General features: G+C 43.5%; 1 protein-coding gene across 2 annotated transcripts in view; it reads left to right on the top strand.

Annotated features, from left to right (window-relative positions):
• LOC139203841 (spermatid perinuclear RNA-binding protein-like) overlaps window positions 1–21,582 on the top strand; it is an 84,898-nt gene that overhangs the window by 44,603 nt on the left and 18,713 nt on the right. For both annotated transcript variants that reach the window (XM_070833732.1, XM_070833733.1), the window contains exons 5-11: window positions 2,287–2,431; window positions 8,764–8,936; window positions 12,368–12,463; window positions 12,634–12,745; window positions 15,593–15,690; window positions 18,363–18,456; window positions 19,160–19,228. In XM_070833732.1, the coding sequence (XP_070689833.1) occupies window positions 2,287–2,431; window positions 8,764–8,936; window positions 12,368–12,463; window positions 12,634–12,745; window positions 15,593–15,690; window positions 18,363–18,456; window positions 19,160–19,228 (787 nt within the window). The remainder of the gene's footprint in view (window positions 1–2,286; window positions 2,432–8,763; window positions 8,937–12,367; window positions 12,464–12,633; window positions 12,746–15,592; window positions 15,691–18,362; window positions 18,457–19,159; window positions 19,229–21,582) is intronic.

The raw sequence follows: 21,582 nt of genomic DNA, 5'->3' as shown, positions 1-21,582 counted from the left end.
TAAGACCGACTTTATTTATCCCGGAAGAAATTGTTGTGCCAGAGTGCGGTACAGAGGTCGTCACAACAATACAATTTATTAAAATACAAAATTGAACAGAAACTTAGACACAATAAAATACAATTAAATTAAATAGTCTGTCCCTTTTTAAAACAAAAAGTACAGATTGAAAAAGGCCTTTGGGGTAATAGTGACGGCTGTTAGCTTGCCAACCCCTGGCAATGGGTCTCCAACAACAACAAATCCAGCATCAAACCTCCGGACTCCCAGTCCGTCCATCCCCTGAGATCGACATTAGATTAAAAATGATCCTTACTAATTAAATACCAGTGATGCCTCCTGTTGTATCTAAAATGAAACAATTGCACATGTATTGTTAATAATTATTAAAATACTACTAATTAAAGTGATTTGTGTCGCAGAACAAGTTTAAATCATTAACGGCACAAGCCGGAGATGAATCCATTGAATGGTGCAAACATTCATCTGTCTTCACAATAATGACGTCCTACAGAGGAGCTTTTCAGCAAAACAACTAATATCCTGAATTCTGAGCCCCAGAGTTGCACAAATAACGTCAACAAAAGATCTCTATCCTTCAAATGGGTTTCCACAGGATCCCCTCCCACCTCCCTCCAATCATCTGGCAGCCAACAAAGCAGCGCCGACGTACACGGCGCCCAAATGTGCCCCCATCTCGGTTAATTACCTGCCATAGCAGCAGTGCGCGCTTCATCATCAATGGAGGAAACCGTCTGAAGCTCATTTCCTGGGCCAAACTGGATGAGATTGACAGGCAGAGGGGTGATGGACGAGGTCGTTTCTCACACAGAGATTGAGAGAATGCACTTGAAAACGTGCCACTGAATGTAACACGGCTCTTGAGGAAAAAACAAGACAAGTTCGGCGTGCTGGGAGCTGGCAGGCAAGAACAACAGGGGTGGAAACTCAAGAGGAAATGTGGAGGAAAGCCGTGTGTAAACACAACTGTCTGTGTCTTTTCCTGCTTGGCATCAACAAAAACTCTCATGAAGCTCACCTAAATATCTTTTAGTTCGTATAAATAGTGCAAATTCTCAAATAAGCGTCCGAATCCAAATCATTTAATCCCACCAGTACAACACAGTCATGTCACTCCTCTTCTCCAAACTCTTCTCTTTTACATGTATAGTCATTATTATTATTATTAAAGATCCAATCAAAATCAGTATCTGTAAATACCTAAACCATAAATAGTTTTAAACCCAGCACTTCTGCTGTATGCTTCAAATCAAAATCCCACCATGAAAGGGAGGGATCAACCTCTTTGAACCCCTGGAGGGCTTTTTTTCATTAAGAGATCTGTGCAGGAAGAGTTAAAGCGTAAACTTGGGTATTTTTAAACCTGGGCGCTGCTATGATGTATTTTGGTGTCCAAATTACTGGTAGGTTCAAAAAGTTTTGGAAGAAACAACTGTTATATCGCTCTCTTTGAAGCCACCAGACTCCATTGAGAAAAACACTAATTTTACCTCGCAGAACGTGGGAGTGGCCGATCTACTGCTGCCTCGGTCACTTAGTTTGTTTGTATCATTGTGTGTTATACAAATATTGTCTCTGATCAGATCTAACCTGTCAAAGCACAAAAGTCGCACCACAAAACAAACTAACTAACTGGTCAAGCCGGCGGTAGACCAGCAGCTCAAAGGTTGGAGTAAAGGTAAAATCCCTGTTTTTGTGAATGGAGTCTGGTGTGTGTGCAGAGAGCGATATAACGGCTGTTTGTGGTTAAACCAAAAGGATCTTCCAGGTCTCTCTCTGTAGGGATCCTTTCCATGATGCTGTCACACACTTAGAATAACACTCTGAGCCTGTCAGTGGATCAAACAAGCTCTTTTAGTGGACCTACTGTGATCAGGAGCAGTTGTCCTAAGCTAAGGTGATCTACTAGACCAATTCCAAAACTTTTTGTCAGTCAGTCACTTGGAACCCAAAATGCGTAAAAATAATACCCAGGTTTAAAAATACCAGAGTTATCCTTTAACATTGATCCAACAGTATTCAGTTCACTGTGGTCCACTGTAAAAATCTCTTTATTAGTTAAAATCAGTAAAGTAAATTATTCACACTCAGCAGATGTTTTTTGTGTGTTGAAATGTTTTATTTGTGTTACAGTGTTTGTACTTGTCCTAAACTCATCATCCAACGAAGTAGATCAGCAGCGTTTTCGTTCTTTACGAGCAGCAGGAGTCGGTGTTTCCACTGTGATATTCGATTTTTAATTAATCGTGCAGCCCTGCCTTGCAGACAATGACGGAGGACAAATACGAGGTGCAGTCGTGCGTGCCCGAGGCAGCCATCCGGGTCTGCAGCACCAAAGACCCCCAACTCACGCTGAAGATCACCCTCTCCTCCTTAGCCATGAGGGAGGAGCGCAGCGCCACAGATGAAGGTATTGACCAGCACTGCTGCTGTTTGAGAGGATGCCTCCTCTGTTTTTATATGACAACAGAGAGGGGAGGGAGTGGGAGAGGGGGGAGGATCAAGGTATAAAAGTGTAATGACACCTGAGCCTGAAATGGGAGACAGTCTGAGGGAAACTGGGGATGGGAGAGGGCTGAAAGCTGAGAGGAGAACAGGGGGGAAAGGGAGAAGGGATGATATGGATCTGGGTCAAGTGTGGTGGAAGAAGCAGGTGGCTGGTGGAGGATGATTTCCGCAGGGGATGTGTTGGGTCAGGATTGGCGGAAAAGGAGACGCCTGTCTCAGGTGTCCTCTTGTATCTCGCTGCATCTGATGAGAAAGGATTCAGTTAACCAAAAATCAGAGGAGGGACGTTGTTCCTTTGGGGCCGACGCGTTAAAAACAGACATCACTTTAGAGCAGAAATGGATCTGTATTAAGGAGTTAATCCCTGGAGAAAAAGGAGGTGGTTGTTCAAGTGTAGTAATCCCTCCCTCGCAAAACAATTCATCTCGCTAGCTGTGAGAGAAACCCCCCCCCACCCCCCCACAGTTGACCGAAAATTGATGGGAAATTCGTTCTGTCGAGTGTCGAAGTCAGGAGCCGACGTTTAGCATCAGTGCTTCCGCCGTTTGTTTGTTTGCCCCCCCCGCCTCCATCATCATCCCACAAATGGGGAACGAAATTAAAAATGAATGAAAGCTGAGTCAGAAGTGAGGAGCTGCCACTGTGGAACGGCGAGGCCCGATGTGGTGTCGCTCCCGGTGGGAAAGATTTTGAGTCGCGGCATCAGAAAAAGGTAGAAATAAAAAATAAAATAAAAAAACCAGGAGAGAAGCAGCTGTCGAGTGCAGAGACAGAACAAGGAGAAAACCATTCTTCCTCCAGCTTCAACCTCCTGTCAGCTCAAACAAAGACAGCGTTCATTTTCTTTTTTCAAAATCTCATCCAGGTTTTGTGTGGTGCAAAAGTGGAGGTTGTCCTTCTGCCTCTGCTGCAGAGCTGACCGTGATTCTCACACTCCTGAAAACAACTTTAAATAACTTACTGGCATCGCAGCATCAGGATTTCTGAACTCTTGCTTAAGGTTTGGGTTCGATAGCTGGTTCTAAGGCTAATAAATCTCTTATTGCATCTGTATTTATTCTCTTTTTATAGTAGCAGGAGAAGATCTATTAAACATTCTCATTTTTCGCCATCACTGAATGTTGTTTTTTCAGAATCCAAAATCTAACTTGGCTGCAGTAGCTGGGTTTCCATCCATCTGTTTTTTTTTTTAGGCTCATTTTTAATTTTGTGTGTTTAAAAAAACTTGAGTGAAAATGTCTCAGATTTGAGCAAATATCATACGTAAGTTTTTACGCTTAGCTGAGGTGGAAACGTTTGTTTATCGATAAAAGAAAGTCCAGCGGAAACAGACATTTAGCGAATAAATCACGATGGATCTGTGCAGAGCGACTCGGAGCCTCCAGCTGTTTATCTTGACAAACCAACGCAGAAATGTTGCGTACAGGTGTAGAATTATTTCACATTTTCTTTTACAGATAAAGTTTTGTGATAATTTGCGCTACATTTGTATGGAAACCCGGCTTCTGTCGAGTTAATCTTCTCTCTGCAAGCTGTCAGAGAAAGAAGGACGACTCTTAAACACTAATGAATGACTGTACTTCAACAACATCATGGTGGCTTTTCTTGTCAAACTATAACTTTTACGTTTGAACTTGGGGCCTATTTTTTTTTTTTTTTTTACATATTTTGGTGTCAAGGTAACTGGCAGGTAGAAAGAATTTAGGAATCGATCCAGTAGATCCCCTAAAGCTAAAATGGCTGCAATTTAATCGTTTAGAGCAACTCAAATCATCCAAGTAGGTTTTTGTGTTACAGAAATATTGTGCTGGATTTGATTTAACCCTTTAAAACACCAAAGTCACACAATAATAAAACAAACTAACCAACCAGCAGCAGCTCCTGTGTTCTCTAAAATCCCTGTTTTAGTGAATGTAGTCTGGTGTGTGTGCAGAGAGCGATATAACAGCTGTTTGTGGTTAAACCAAAAGGATCTTCCAGGTCTCTCTCTGTAGGGATCCTTTCTGTCTGTCCTTTCTGATGCTGTCACACACTTAGAATAACACTCTGAGCCTGTCAGTGGATCAAACAAGCACTTTTTTAGTGGACCTACTGTGATCAGCTGACGTTATCCCAAAGGATCACGCTGCAGCCGTTGTGCATTGGACCAATTCTGACACTTCTGGTACCTACAAGTCATTTAGACACCAGAATATGTAAAGACTGGAAAACACAGAAGTTATTCTTTAACACATGAGCTGTTCCTGTGACACCAAGTTACATTTTGCACACCAGAAACTTTAAATGATGGGATCTCACACTTTTCTGACTTTATTTATGGTGCTTCAGTCCTCGTACCTGCATGAGATTATCAACATGTGTACTGTATAATAAAACCTCAGCTCTATCTGTGCTACCTCTCTTAACATCTGCTATATGAGGGTTCTTTTCCTGGAGCCCGTCCAGGCTCATGTTTACTGGTGAGTTACGGTCTAACTGGTTCTCTCGGGCTCTCAGCCGACCCCTGGTGTTTACAGTGTACCTGCTGTCGCTGGCCTCTGCTCACTGACTGTTGGTTTTGTTGCCGTAGCTCCGCAGGTCAGCGCGCCGTGTGGACTGACACGTCTCCGCGGCCCCCCTCCGCTGACGAGGCGCCCCCCCCCACCCAGCAGCAGGAAACCCCGGGTACAAGGGGCTCTCCCGATCAACCAAATCAAACCAACCCACTCACTCTCTGCCTCAGACATGCTCCTCTACCTCCCCCACCCTTTCCCCCTCTTCCTCTGTCGACTGGACTTCTCTCTGGGTCACCATGAAATTCTGGTCCATGTCTAAAAAGGACAAAAAGACTACATTACCCAGCAGCCCATGTCCAGATCTGTGCTTCTTTGCTTTAATCACAGGGGCTGACGCTCTCTGCCCATCAATTTCTATTGGCTCAGAATTTCATGTTGTTAAAAAAAAATGGTGTTAATTGAATTAATCTGATGTCCTGGTCACTAATCAAAATTCCCCCGAAGCTGATGATGTCAGGGAGAATTTAGTGGGGGGGTCGTCCTTATCTGTATGTGGTCTCGACCTGTGAGTGACGGCTCCTTCACGTCCTGCCTCTGGGGGGGGGGGAGAAGAAGTCTGTAAAGTAAATCAACACATAAACACTCAAGGTCTTATATCAGTTACAGTAAAACCTGCACGTTATTCCTTCATGTCAGAGTCAGTAAGTGGAAAATAGAAGGAAAAAACACAACAAGCTAAGAAACACAAATAGAAAATAGAAATATTTACAATGCAGAGTGAGAAAAAAAATCCAATAACTCTTTATTTTATTCCTACTGAGTCTCGAATCTGCCTCCAGAATAATTTGGCGTTAAATGACCGAGTCATAATTTAATTTTGTAGGCGGCGTCTCTGCGTACGTGTCTCAAAAAAAACAAAATGAAAGAGAGTCGTTTCTAAATGAACGTTAATCAGAAGATGTCAGAGCGGAGCGCAAATTTAATTGAGAGATTGGATGTAATAGCTGACAGTTAATGTACGTCAGCAGGCGAATTAGGGCTGAAACACCTCATCGATTAATTATTTTTAAGTCTTTTTATTAACATTTGGAAAATACAGTGTTTACAGACAGATCAAATGAATACAATAAGCCCCCCCGCTCCAACAGTATGACTGTACCATCCATTGATTAATCAGAATATATTCCACAAAGTTAGTTATATATACATATAAATAAAGTTGAAACACTTGCAAAGGAAAGTAAAAAAAAACAAAAAAACCTAATCGATTAACTTGACGTGTTTTTTTTGGTTTTAGTTTATCGGTGAATAACATGCACATGTGCCAAAAGCGTTCCCGTGGATTCCCAGTATTGATGATGAGCCGCCATCAGGCCCAGCGGCGCACCATAAATCCACCAATCCCTCTGACACCATCTCCAACCCTCGACCTAACGCCCCTCTAAGCCGCTGATACAGCAGATACTCAGCAGCTGAGCCACATCTGTGCTTCTGCTGGAGTAATTAATTATCTGATCAGGCTATAAATGATCAAATTAATCATTTATCTGTACTTTTTTCAGCAAATTCTGGCAAATATTTGCTCATTCCACCTTCTCAGATGTGGTCATTTCTACTTTCCTCTGTTTTAGGTGATCAGATATTCAATGCATTTGAGTTTCACACAGAAAATATGGTGCATTCTGATGAAAATGAGATACTAAAGGTATTGATTAGTTTATAGTTTGGTATTCGTTATTTGCAGTTTATTTGAGTTAATGTTAAATTTTTTTAAAATTGATCTGATGCAGTAAATTGTTCCTTTATAAGATCAAAAATAAGTTGAATTTAACAACATGAAATTAGATGTGGGATTGCATTTAAAAATCTATTAATTCATATTTTAAAGTCATAATAATTTTAATGCAGTTTTAATTAACACTAATATATTTTTTTATTTTTAGATTTTGAATGAATTCAATTCAATAATTGATTATAATTTAACACAAAATAGTCGTTCCCTTGGCGCACTTGATCCTCCATAGAGTTACTGACAGAATTTATTGCTTATAGAAATATTAAATGTTCTTATTTTAAAGTCGTGTCCGGATTTGAAGGTCAAGGTCATTAACATGATCCTGATTGATCCCAGGAACCACTTCTGTACGTTAGAGTGACTTTAGTTTTCCACCGCAAAGACAGAAAAGTAATCAAGTGGCTTTTTTGTCGGGTTTCACTTCAGTTCTCTGTTTCATTTGTTTTGGAGTCTGCAGGAAAGAAACCTAAATGTGCTGGATTAAAAAAAATAAATCTCACTCTGACAAATCAGGCCAGGAGTGCATTATATTACCCAGAAGTCCCAGGGGCAGAGCAGTGAAGGTCCTCAGTCGTTGGTCCTGGGGGAGGAGCGACACGGGACGAAACCCTGTGCCTCTCATCGGCTCCTTCGTTTGTCTTCCACCTCTTCCATCCTGTTCAGCTTCCACTACAGTCTCTACAGCAACAGACTGCTGCACCACACCCACCGCTCCCCGGCTCACCTCACACCCATAAATTGGAATTTAAATACTGCACATGCAGAGTTTTGGAATTGGAGAGCGAAGTAAAATAAAAAAAAAAAAAAACCTCCTCCCTTCGAGCAGGAGCTTCTTATTTTCAAAGCTCCGTGTCAGCAGTACTGTCAGCTTTGTAGAAAATAGCCGTGATTTAATCTCTGCTGGCTGTTGCTCATTGGAAGAGATCTTTGAACCATAATGGGGCCGATTCCAGTGTGATGGGACATTTATCAAGATTTGATATTTGCAACTTGGCGAGCTGAAGAGTTAAGATAAAGCCCGAGTCCTCGATGGGGTCCGTGATAAGCCGTGAGCCTCCTCCGCTGAGCTCTGCAGTGTGGTCTGCAGTCTGTGTCCCCCCCCCCCCCCCTCCTTTTTGTTTGTCTGCTTGACTGTCCCACAGTGGGCACCCCCTTTAGCTGCTCCCGAGAACAAACAGCCTTCACTTTCTTTCCAGGGTGGCGTTCTCACTCTCAGATGTTTATGTTGCCGTTGTCATCTGCTCTCACTCTTCTTCTGCTGTCGTTCTCCCATGGCTCGGCCTCCAGTCATGGCAGGAGTGCTCCCCACAGGAACCCGGTGTGGAGAGACTGTTTCAGTCAAACATAAACATCTGACCGACCCCGCAAGAGTGAAAATACTAGCATGGCGCCCCAGAAAACTGCAGAGCAATGACTTATTCTTCCTCTTCAATCAGAATAGCTAATGTGTCTGCACTGTTTGCTGCCTCCCACCCCCCCCCCTCAAATCTCAGGCATTCCTGAGCCAGTATTTCTGAATCCACGTGTAATTTGAATCTTTTTAATCTGGCTTTTGGTCCCGAGTCGTTGCCATGCTCTCATTTTCGTCCTGCGCCGTAATTGATAACACACTAATCTGGCGTGTTCCATCGCCTTCAGCCACTGATCTGCATCTAGAGTGAGACTCCGGCCGGGCGGCAAGACGCATGCGCTCACGTCTACTCCGGTTCCTACTGTCAATGTCATGAAAGATCCTGCCTTGTGCATGAGAAACCCCCCCTCTCCCAGAAAAAAATCACGGAATCTCTCAAATTTCCCCCCTCTCAGCTCATTCGGTCAGATCAGTGGGTTTTGCCTAATAATAATTAGCCGTCCAACCCTGCTGCCTGTGTGTCTGTGTGTGAGCGTGGCGGTTCAGCGTGGTCACGCTCAGCCTGTCCTGTCTCATCCTGTCCCTCTCTCCAGAGGAGGGCCATCACGACCGCAACACGGAGCGGCAGGAGGACAAGGAGGAGGAGGAGGAGGAGGAGGAGCAGGAGGTGAAGGAGGAGGAGGAGGAGGAGGAGGAGGAGGATGTCCTGGACAGGCAGAAGTGCCAGACGGCGCTGGCTTCGCTCCGACACGCCAAATGGTTCCAGGTGAGCACAGCTGGTCCGATGGCAGCAGGTTGCAGCCCAGACATCAACCCTGTATCTAGAAACTACATCTGAACACGTCAGCGTGGAAATATGTTTGTTCTTTCTGTTTTTCAGCTCCATCTACAGCCAGGAGTTGATAGACAATTAACTTCATACTTGTATTTTGGTTGGTTTTGGTTTGGTTTGGATGTTTTCAGTGGATTCAGGATGTTTCCCCTTATGACATCGTTGTGTTTTCCCACAAACATGGAGCAGGACAAACCAAGAGAGGACGGCCTTTACTCAGGGTCCTTACTCGTAATGTCTCTAGGCGCACTGGGGAAACATGTATGTTGTTGTATTTTGCATAATGTGGAGCCTTTTTTGAGTAAAGGGACGGAGAGCATGTGTGTGTGAACGTGTCAACATGCACAAAGAGATGATTTCATCTTCTCAGTCCATGTATTGTATGTGGAGTGGGTTAAATTTTAACCACATATACAAGCAATGTTTTTTGTCTAGTATTACAGTTATGGCACCTTTGCTCTTCCCAAAATATTCTTAATTTAGGCCAGAATATGTGGGTATGGTTACTGGCTTGTGTGCCACAACATTTCTTTGGGCCCGTTTTAGCTGCTGTTTGTGGTCTTGGAAATACCTTCCGTTTGAATTACTGGTTTTTCGATGTGCTTCAGTGCAAAAGAAAGCATGTTTTAAAAGCCACGACAGTGACGACAGTAAAAACAGGACTTAAATGAAGCGTAGCCGGAGCTCCGGCAGAGCACTGACGCTGCTTTTGTACGAGCTGACAGGCAGCAGCTGTTTCATCCATGTTCAACAATAATCTCCTTCACCGCTTAGCAGGGAGTAACGTCCAGTCTCATTCATACAGGTGGACACCGTGGACGTTTTTACCTCCTTAGTTTTTGGTTCTGCTGAGAGATAAAATGAACAAATCTGCAAAGTAGTAAAATGCTCGTCCCTAAAGTGTCTGCAAAATGTTTTTCTTCCCACAAAATCAGCTCCTAAAGCGCGACTGACGTTTTTACGGTTATGTTTAGGCTCTCAGAGCACTTTGTTGAGGTTAAGGAAAGACTGCGGTCTTGGTTAAATACACATTGAACAGTGTTTGCTCTAATATCCCAAACATAACACTCAGTATTCAGGATGTGAACCCTGGTGTCTCACACTACACCCACCATCCACCTCGAGCACTACGTCTGCACAGCACAATCAAATAAATAATAAAACATCCTGGACCGGAAAATCCAGGCTTGTGTGACCATTCCTCCAAAATGTATTTGACAAAACCTCCATCCCTCTGTTTTCATGCACATTTGAATTTAGCACGTAAACAAAAGAGCTGAAACGATGGAGAAAAAAAAACGTTACGCTTGGCTGAGGTGGAAAAGGTGATGCATCGATAAAAGCAAAATGCGACACAATGCAGCGGGAACAGACCGAGCAATGAATGAAAGGAGCATGAATGTCCATTTTTCCATCCTGTCTCACATTGTTATTGTTCATTTGTTCTTTTTAATTACCTCTTCCTCTGCAGTGGTTTAACGCCACCTCACTTAACAAATCTTCTCTGAACAGTAGTGGATGGAAATGCGCATTAATTTGTGTTTTCCTTTACGTATTTTGAGGGTATTTCGGTGATTCGCACCACATTTAGATGGAAACTAATAAATCCAACAGTGCAGTGACATCATTTGACAACATTATGAATATCCAGCAATTACGTGTACAAACATTAAAACCACAGTAACTGGCAAGAAAGAGAGAAATACTTCAGTGTGTGGACGTTTCTAGAGACGGCAGAGAAACATTTAGGGAGAGAACAGATGGTGTGGAAACAGCAGAAACTTAATTTTTCAGTGTGAGCAGAAGAAGAACATGAAGGTCACGAGGAGATTCTTCACCAAATCAGGTTTCACATGAGCCGAAAGTCCGACTGGACCGAGAGCTCTTCCACTTCTGAGCGGGCAGGAGGGAGACGAGAGGCAAGGTCGGCCTCGGGGAAGGAGGGCTGAATGCCAAACGCTATCAGAGTGAAGAGCCGAGGGCGGAGCAGCGAGAGGAGGACTCTGACTCTGCCTCGTCCTCTTCAGACGAGGATAAATGTGATCCGCCGACCTCCGCTGATTTGCAACTGCAGATACGAATAAAAAAAAAAACGTCCTACTTCATTATTGTTAACAATCAATAATCTCATCATTCATGAAACTCAGACACACTTTACTGAAGGTCAAAACTGGAAGCACAGAACAGAAAACATTAATGACACATTAAAAGGAAGAAAGCGAGAATAATCCTGGCATCTCATCCTTCGGCCTCTTTGAGCTCTTGAGCTTCGGGAGGCGCTGTAGATTCCCTCTAGTCTTTCATCTCACGTGCCGTCAATATCCTCGATTCAGCGAGTCACTGATGAGATCTGAACTCGTTGACATGAACAGCTTGTTAAATGTGAAGTCCACTCCTGGTGGACGATAAAGATTCTAGTCTATATGACCTTGTTCAGCGTTAGCATGATGCTAGGCTAATGTGTTTCCCCCTTCGGACCAATGCGAGCAGACTGGAAGGAGGGCGAGAAAGATAATTAATGTGTTTTTTCTTTTTTTTAACATTACAGCATGTAAACGTATTCTAGTAGGACCCCCAAATACAAGTACGAACCAAGTATGTCTCCTTTAAAGGTCCCACATGATGCAAAATGACCTCTTTATTCTGTCTTTTCATCATAAATGTGTGTTTAGAGAGCGTCAGACTGAGAAAAAGACCGTCCTCTCTCTTTTTCTCCGGCTCCATCGTTCAGTAAACGTGTGTGAAAATGCTTTGTTTAGATTTGGCTCCCTTTATGATGTCACGAGGGGATCTCCTACAGGAGGTCATGTGACCTCCTCAGGCAGGGCGACCATACCTGACAATGAAAACCTCCTGAATCCCATTGAATTTTCCTCGCTGACAAATAATGTGTAGAACCATGTAAACTAGTAGGACATCCGAATACAAGTGGGTTTGAAAATGAGAAAATTGAAAATGAAAAAAGCTTGAAAATGTTTTTCTAATCTAATCCATAAACTCCTATGGAAACGTCCCATAATCTGGTCCTGATGTCCGTATTTAGTTGTAGAGTATCACTTCAGCTATTCCAGGCTGCTTACTTATATACCTGAGAGGTTAAACTTGACAGAATTTTCTGCTAGCAGATACATTTTTTTTTGGTCAAAAATCAAGTTAAATATCAAATTCAGTCTCCCACAATGGTATTAGCAGCATATTGCCATTTCAGGGGTCATGCAGATGCCTCTTTGCACATCTCAGAGCCTGGAAAGTGTCACGGGCACACAGGCTGTATCAAACTGGAGTTTTCTGCTGCTCTGCCAGACAGCCGTCTTGTTGAAATGCTCCCCACGCTGTCACTGAGTTTGGTCTGTCTGTCCCCTCAGGCCAGAGTCACGGATCTCAAGTCCTGCGTCATCGTCTTGAGGATTTTCAGAGACATGTGCAACAGACTGCCGGGGTGGCAGCCTCTCAAAGGATGGGTGGGTGACGGCCACACAGTCAGAGCGCCGTGCTGCGCGGGGACGTCAAGATCTCGCAGGGATCTTAAAGTTCAAGGCTTCAAAGCAGCCGTTTGTGCGGTGAAGTCTGTGTGAATCATGACTGTAATGGTATTTGTTGAGTGTTGTCTCTCTATGTCCGTCCTCCGCAGCCTCTGGAGCTGATCTGCGAAAAGGCCATAGCCACCTGTAACCGGCCGCTGGGCCCCGGTGAGGCCCTGCGCCGCGTCATGGAGTGCATCGCCTCAGGGATCCTGCTGCCGGGTCAGTGATCACTCCTCCACAGCAGCCTCCGGCCTCTGCTTGTGTCTGCTGTTTACTTCTCTGCAGGCTGAAGATCGCCCAGAGCTCCTTTATCAGCGTTTAAGACTCACTGCTCGTGAATATTGTGCAGAGCTGACACCTGAGATTTAATACACAGAACGATATAAACCGAGGTGAACGTGCAGAGATTTAACTCGTCTGCTACACACTGTGTTCCAAATTATTATGCATATGCTGTTTTTGTTCGTTTTTCCTAAATAGTCAATACAAATGACAGTCGGTACGATTTTTTAAATCCTCAACAATTATATTATAATCAGGATTTTATCAAACAAAACTTCAGATGATGACAACAGTGTGTGCACAACAGAGTTTCTCAAATTAAATGCTGTTTCAATCAAAAACAACCAGGAGAAACAACACAAGCAAAACGTTTCGTTGAAAAACAAAAGTGCTCTCAAAGTGTAATTACATATTACTAGTTACTTTAATTTAAAAGTAAAAACATACTTTATAATATTATAGTTTGGTTTCCTCTGTTGCCTCACAGCAGGAAGGTTCCTGGTTTGAACCTTGAACTTTTCTGTGTGGAGGTTGTGTTTCGTACCTTCAATGATGACACGGGTGTGTTTTGGTCGTAACGTCAGTGACCACACCTCATTTTAATACCGACGTGACTACAGATGGACACAAGCACGTTTGTTTCTCACACAAAGTGGGCGATGGGTGTGAAAGTGACGCCTTGTAACATGGGGCCGTTACCATCCATCGTTTTTCTGATAAAAGTTGGAAAGTCTGAGGAGTAAAAGTTTAGATAAAGTCTATTAAGTGAAGCAGCTTTAAGAGTAAAAATGATCAAAATTGAACCATAAAAACAGTGAAAAGAAACAAACAAATGAGCAACAACAGACCTTAAAAACACAGTTTGAGTAAATGAGTCTTCGGCTGCTTTTTAAAGGCGTCAAAAGAAAAGAGAGTTCTCGTCTTCGAAGGCTCGACCAGCTTCTGTTTTCAGTTTTCGGGCCTCGTCCTGAGCTGCACGTGCCTGATCATGTAGGACTCTACATGTGATTTTAAAAAAAACAACCTTAAAATGAACTCTGAACACGATGAGGAAGATAAACACGGGTGTGACGTGAGTCGTCCCGCTGGGAAGAAAATACAGTTAATGCTGCCTGACATCCAGTTGCATTATGGGCCGTGAAATCACAGAGATCTTTGACTGGAACGATAAAGAAGCTCCAACTTTTTATCAAAGCTTTGCTTCACTGGAGGGCGACATGAGGCGGGCGAGTTCCTGTTCAACTCCATGTGGCGACACATAAAAAGCTTGTATGTGATGTTTAAATAGACGATTCAGCCCCGGGATCGAGAACAACCTAAAAAAAAAAAAAGTAAGCAGGTAAATAAGCTGAGAGGGAATCTTTAACGTGTGTGTTGCAGGATAACCCTGCTGCTTGGCTGTAACCTCAGCGTGTCCCAGAGATTCATGGCCTGGGAGCAGACAGTGATGCAGCGTAGCTTCACCCGCTCTCAGTCTCTAAGGAAGGTGCATTAATGGTTTCCAAATTGGGGAGCAGATTCCCTCAGGACTCCTCAAGAGAGTCCCCGTGGATTCACAGCAGCATGAAGGATGGTTTAATTTAACTTTTACTCGTGTTTCATTCAGTTAGAGGTGCTTCTGGAGTATTTCAGAAAAAAACATTACACCGTGTCCTCAGGTATTTGTGCCCTTTCTTCTCTTTTTATTTCAGAGTAGTCCAGGTGAGAAATGGTTCCTATTCAGCTCTAATAAATAGAAGCATGTTCACAGATTTTTTTTTTCCTTCTTCTCTCTTTTCCTAATCCTTTATCTGGGAAACCTTCAGCTCCCGTGTGTGCTCACTGCAGAGCAGCAGGGCAGCCTTCCTTTCTTACGAAGTTCAGTTCAGGGTTTACTGGCAGGTTGGTCCCTGAATGCCTCTGAATCATTGATGGGTTACTGCTGCATTCAGAGTGTACACCCCCGGAGTCAGTAAATTATTTCTGTGTTTTCCTGTCGAGTGAAATTAAGGGAGAGCTCCGTACTTTTAAACCTGGGCCCTACTCGGCCATGTTTTGGTGTCTTTTGGCATCACAGCCAGCAGCCGCCAAATGGGGCTGCGATGGTTGACACATAATCCTTTGGGGCAACTGCACCTGATCAAAGTAGGTCCACTAAAAGTGCTTGTTTTAGCCACTGACAGGCTCAGACTGTTACTCTAAGTGTCTGATAGCATTATTCCCTACAGAGAAACAGCCGTTATATCATTCTCTGCAAACACACCAGACTCCATTCACAAAAACAGTGATTTTAGCTCACAGAACACAGGGCTTTGTTTGACTTGGGTGTTTTAAACGGTTAAGTCAGATAACTACCCTTTTAAAACACCACACAATAACAGAAAAAAGCTAACACAATAGCACAAACAAACTAAGCAAATGAGGCAGCAGTAGACCAGCAACTCTCATGTTCAGTGGGATAAAATCACTGTTTTAGTGAATGTAGTCTGGTGTGTGTGCTGTTTGTGGTTAAACCAAAAGGATCTTCCAGGTCTCTCTCTGTAGGGATCCTTTCCATGATGCTGTCACACACTTAGAATAACACTCTGAGCCTGTCAGTGGATCAAACAAGCTCTTTTGATCTAATGGACCAATTCCAACACTTTCTGTTCCTTCCAGTCATTTAGACACCAAAATATGTACAAACAGGGCCCAGGTTTAAGAATAGCGGAGTACTCCTTTAAGATGGGGTCAAAGTGTGTTGGAGGCTCCCCAGTCTGAGTCAGAACCTGGTGTCGGAAACACTGACGTGGTTTTTCTTTACAGGAGGTCCAGGAGTTCATGACCCCTGCGAGAGGGAACCCACAGACGTCCTGTCGACCCTCAGCGCCCTGCAGGCCGACGCCGTCACACACAGCGCACAGGTCAGCTCACGTTACCCATCAGCCCCGTCAGCTGCCGTCAGTGTCGTCTTCTTGTGACAGTCTTTATCTGCAGATACAGTAACTACAGGTTCTAATGATTAGTTTCAAGATTTTTATCTCAATCAGTCAATCATTTGGGCTTTAAAATGTCTTTTTTTGTTTCATCCAAAACCCCAAAAGATCAAATTTACTCTGATATGAGACAATAAAACGCAGCAAATTGTCAAATTTAACCGTGAAGTGAAATGAGGTGCAGCTAAGATGAGTTTTGGAGTCGGATGGCTGCTGTTCAGCACCCGATTAAACAAAGACTTTTAATATAACTTCCCTCCCTCCGCCTCAGAGTGTGTGAAAAACATTTTCTTCCTGGTGCCAAAAAGTTGTTTGTTTGGGTTTCTCAGCTTTAAAGTGTCCGTGTGCAGTAATATATTCGACGATAAAGCACCTCCGGCTTTATTTAGCTCGAACAGCTCGGAGAGAAACCTCATTAGTGGAAGGAATCCAAACAACCTGCAATATTTTTGTTTTCTTGATTATTTTCACCTGTTTCAGAGAGATAGTGGATTCTGGTAGTTTGATGAGACGCTTCTGTTTTTAATTTTCTTGTTTCCCACCGGAGCAGTTGAGGGTTTAGCGCTTTGCTCGAGGGCACTTTGACAGTAGCTGTTAAGGAAAGTGGGAGCTACGTCCTCCCGTCTGCTCCGGGGGCAGGGACGTTAAAAGCTTCCATTAACTGGCTCTTGTGTGTGACCTCTGGGCCGCAGCTGCCCGGGTCTGAACTCAAAGCCGAAGTCGATGAAGTCGGTCACGCAAATGTCATCAAGTCTGCGATGGAAAGCCTTTAAAACCCACAGCTGCTCGGTGTTTAATGTTTTTATGAAAATGCAATTTCACCGTGTGGCAAATGGATAGTGTGAATTAAAGGGATAGTTTGGATTTTTTTAAGTGGTTGTAGTAATCCCAGCACAGATGCTAGACAATGCGCTGCATCAGCCTTTCCAAGAGACCTGGAGCCTTTATATTGCTCTTTTCAAAGCCACCAGACTCCATTGACAAAGACAGTAATTTTACTCCACAGAGCACAGCAGTTGCTGGTCTACTGCTGCCTCGGATTATGAACTAACATGTTAGTCCAGATCCCAGCTAACCATTTAAAACACCACAGTAGTCACACAATAGCACAAGCACACTAACCAATCGAGGCAGCGATAGAACAACAACTGCTTTGTCCCACAAGGCAGAATTACTGCTTTTCTCAATGGAGTCTGGTGTCTTTGAAGAGAGCGATATAACTGCTTCAATTCCCTGTTGGAAAAGGCTGTTGTTGGCGAGGTAAAGTGGTGAAAGTACTCTAAATACAGCGTACACTTCACTGATGTAACTGTTTTTTAAGTGCACCCATTTTTAGGAGGCTAAAATCTATTTTCCTGCCCCCCTGTCCTGCCTGCTTCTCCAAACTGGGGGGTTTGCAGACCGCCATCTACTGTAGGAAGGACCTCCGACAACCACACTTGGGGAAAAAAATCCAAACTATCCCTTTAGTTTTAAGTATTTTCAGGGCTGATTATTGTCCAGACTGGGCTGAAGTGGAGTTGAGGGGTCAAGCTTGAAATGCTGAAACGATGCGATGTGTTTCTGTGATTTTTAACTTCCATGATGAGTCTTTTCATTTGAAGTGCAGCTTTCAGGATGTTGTCTTAACGTCTCCCCCTCGGAGCATCATAAAACTTCCCTTCCTGTCTTCCTGCTATAAAACCAGCCGCAGACGCTTACTTAACTGAGCGCGATCATTACAGAAAGGAAAACATTTTTTATTTTTTTTATTTTTAAAAACCTCATGAGACCTTGAAACATCCCACCGGGGTGTACTTCCACACCGCCCACTCAACAAAAGTCAGCGTTTCTTCCAGGAAACCAGACGAGTAGAGTAGCGCTCCCTCCCCAGTTGCCCTGATTGAAGGAGGGTTATTTAAAGCGAGGCCACCCCGGAGAAGCCCCGAGCTCACGTCAGCACTATAAATAGCTGAGCGGCCGCAGAAGCCCGGACTCTGACCTCAGATAAGCAGCTCCTCATTGCCGCGGAGGCTTGACGAACTGGCAGCCTAATTAGCCACCTAATGAGCGTGGGAACACTCTTCCCCGTGTACACCCACACCAGCACTGCTACCACCACCACCGCTAATGCTGCTTCTGCTGCTGCTGCTGCTAATGCTGCTGCTGCTGCTGCCCCCCCCGGGCAGAAAGATGTGGCCTCAGCGCAGAGAAATATGAAGACGTCCTCAAATTCATCTCCTCTCTCTCTCTCTCTCTGTGCTTCTGCCAGGCTGGGAGCATTTTTCATTCTTCTTGTTTTCCTCCCTCGTTTGTACCCGCTTATTGTTTACCCCCCCCCCCACACACACACACACACACCTCCATAACGCTGAAAGTTCCTCCCAACGGAGTTTACACAAACGTCAGGGGCCGCCCGCACAACTTTCCTGGATAATTAAATCGTATTGATCGGAGAATAAATGGTGTCGTTGCTGCCTGTTCTCCTCTGAGTGCAGAGTTCTGTTGCTTTACCAATAAAGTGATGTGCCCTTATTCTGTCTCCTCTGTGTGTGTGGTGTGTGTGTGTATATGTGTTGTGTGTGTGTGTGTATATGTGTTGTGCTGTGTGTGTTTTTCAGCACGCGTTACGCCTCCTAGCCTTTGGACAGCTTTACAAGGTCTTGAATATGGATCCTCTCCCCGCCAGCAAGCCCTCACCAAGGCTGTTAGAAGGTGTGTGTTTTCATATGCATGCGTGTGTGTGTGTATGTGTGTGTGTGTGTGTGTGTGTGTGTGTGCGCACATCATTTCTTTTTTCATCTGTGTGTATCCATGTCGTTTCCTATTTTTATCTCCTCCAATATTCTCCTTTTTTCCTTATAAAGCAGCTCCTCTGTTTTAAATACATTCTACAAAAACAATAATGATAATAATAATAATAATGATAATAATAATGATAATAATAATGATAATAATTATAATAATAATGATAATAATAATGATAATAATTATAATGATAATAATAATAATAATAATAATAATGATGATGATGATAATAATGATAATAATAATAATGATAAAAATAATAATGATAATAATAATGATAATAATTATAATAATAATGATAATAATTATAATGATAATAATAATAATAATAATAATAATAATGATGATGATAATAATGATAATAATAATAATAATGATAATAATTATAATGATAATGATGATGATGATAATGATAATGATAATGATAATGATAATGATAATAATAATGATAATAATGATAATGCTAATAATAATAATGACAATAATAATGATAATAATAATGATAATAATAATAATAATGATGATATGTCTAGCTGGCCTGTGTGCTGTGTCTGTCTGTCTTCCTGTGTGATGTTTTCAGGTGATCACTCTGTTTGTTTCCGCTCCACAGGCGGCTGTCAGAAGAGGCTTCGGGACGATGCCGGCTCGGATGACAGAGACTTCATCAAAAGGATGAAAGGTGACTTTCGCCACTCGACTCGCTCATTTCAGAGAATCACAGTTTGCTCCGCTGAGCTAAAATCCTCCTCCTCTCACCTCCTGAAACAAAAACAAACACTTCAGCGGACAAGTGAAGGTGTGGAAACAAATAACCGAAGGCAGGCTGACCACCAGTACGTGACCTCCTCGTATTAAATGCTGTGTTCAGGGTCGCAGACACAGCAGAATCAGCCGTGTTTCAATTATGTCCAATATCGATGTGACTTTGTTGTGTCGGGATTTTTCTCATTTCGCGGCCATCACTCAATTCCCGCTCGTGGTGAAGTCAATAGCACAGAGCCCAACAAGGCCTGAAAGGTGATACTCATGAACACCAGTTATCATCTCATGGGAGGAAGTTTGAACTCTAAACGTGGCGCCTGCGTCCATGTTGGTGTTTCTTCTTCTTGTGATGTCGTTTTTCTTGGAGGACCTTCTTCTTCTTCATGTCTCTAAAATGTGTCCAACCTCAGCTAAAAGGTTCCAGAAGTCAGTGAAGCAGAATGAGTGAGAAAAGACTTCAGACTGGAGAAACATGGAGGAAATACAGGAATCAGACATGTTGTTCATCAGAGGAGACTAAAGAAAGACAGAGAACATGTTGATCCAGAACAACAGTGGATCTAAAGATCTGTGAACCTCCAGAAGAGATCTGAACTGTTTCAGCTTTTAGTTTCTGAGCGAGGCTGCACACTATAGACCTCCACTACACACTAACACACTGACTAACTAGCACACACACACACTATAGACCTCCACTACACACTGACACACTGACTAACTAGCACACACACACACACTATAGACCTCCACTACACACTGACACACTGACTAACTAGCACACACACACACTATAGACCTCCACTACACACTGACTAACTAGCACACACACACACACTATAGACCTCCACTACACACTCACACACTGACTAACTAGCACACACACACTATAGACCTCCACTACACACTGACACACTGACTAACTAGCACACACACACTATAGACCTCCACTACACACTCACACACTGACTAACTAGCACACACACACTATAGACCTCCACTACACACTGACACACTGACTAACTAGCACACACACACTATAGACCTCCACTACACACTGACACACTGACTAACTAGCACACACACACACTATAGACCTCCACTACACACTCACACACTGACTAACTAGCACACACACACACACACTATAGACCTCCACTACACACTAACACACTGACTAACTAACACACACACACTATAGACCTCCACTACACACTGACACACTGACTAACTAGCACACACACACACACTATAGACCTCCACTACACACTATAGACCTCCACTACACACTGACACACTGACTAACTAGCACACACACACACTATAGACCTCCACTACACACTCACACACTGACTAACTAGCACACACACACACACTATAGACCTCCACTACACACTGACACACTGACTAACTAGCACACACACACTATAGACCTCCACTACACACTGACACACTGACTAACTAGCACACACACACACACTATAGACCTCCACTACACACTAACACACTGACTAACTAGCACACACACACACACTATAGACCTCCACTACACACTAACACACTGACTAACTAACACACACACACACTATAGACCTCCACTACACACTAACACACTGACTAACTAGCACACACACACACACACTATAGACCTCCACTACACACTGACACACTGACTAACTAGCACACACACACACACTACAGACTATCCTTTAGGAAGAGTTGTCCTTGAGGAATGCAAAGTGAAACGTGTCACTCCAGCCGCCTGCTTTCTATCTCTGCCTGTCGTGACATGTGATTGGTTGCGGGCACGCACACATCAGCAGAGCGCTCAGTCGGTGCGTTTATTTTGCACGAGGCCGAGCAGTGTGGACAGAAAGTGGGCCGCGGCGGAGAAAGGGAAAAGGTGAAGCTGAGAGTGAGCATTAACGGGAGGAAAGTGCTGCAGAATTATAGTTATGTTCATGAGAAAGGGCTATGGTTAAAAAAAAAAAAAAAAACCCAGCAGCGCTATCACAACCATCCTGCCCAAATTGATTCTGTTTTTCAGAAAGGAATAAATGGCAATGGAGACTTAATGATTCTCTGAAGGAAAGCAGAAAAACCAAGAGCTGTGGACTCTTTTCTGTCAGGTAGAAATAGCTCCAGTCACTCAGAGCTCCAGGCCTCCTGGGCCTTGTTATACATATTCTGGTGTCTGAATAACCGGCAGGCACAAAAAGTGTTGGTCCAACACCTGTGAAACGGGCTGCAACGGCTGCACCTGATCACAGTAGG

Source organism: Pempheris klunzingeri, chromosome 7, assembly GCF_042242105.1.
Source record: "Pempheris klunzingeri isolate RE-2024b chromosome 7, fPemKlu1.hap1, whole genome shotgun sequence".
NCBI lineage: Eukaryota > Metazoa > Chordata > Actinopteri > Acropomatiformes > Pempheridae > Pempheris > Pempheris klunzingeri.
This window is presented reverse-complemented; position numbering and strand designations above follow the sequence as displayed.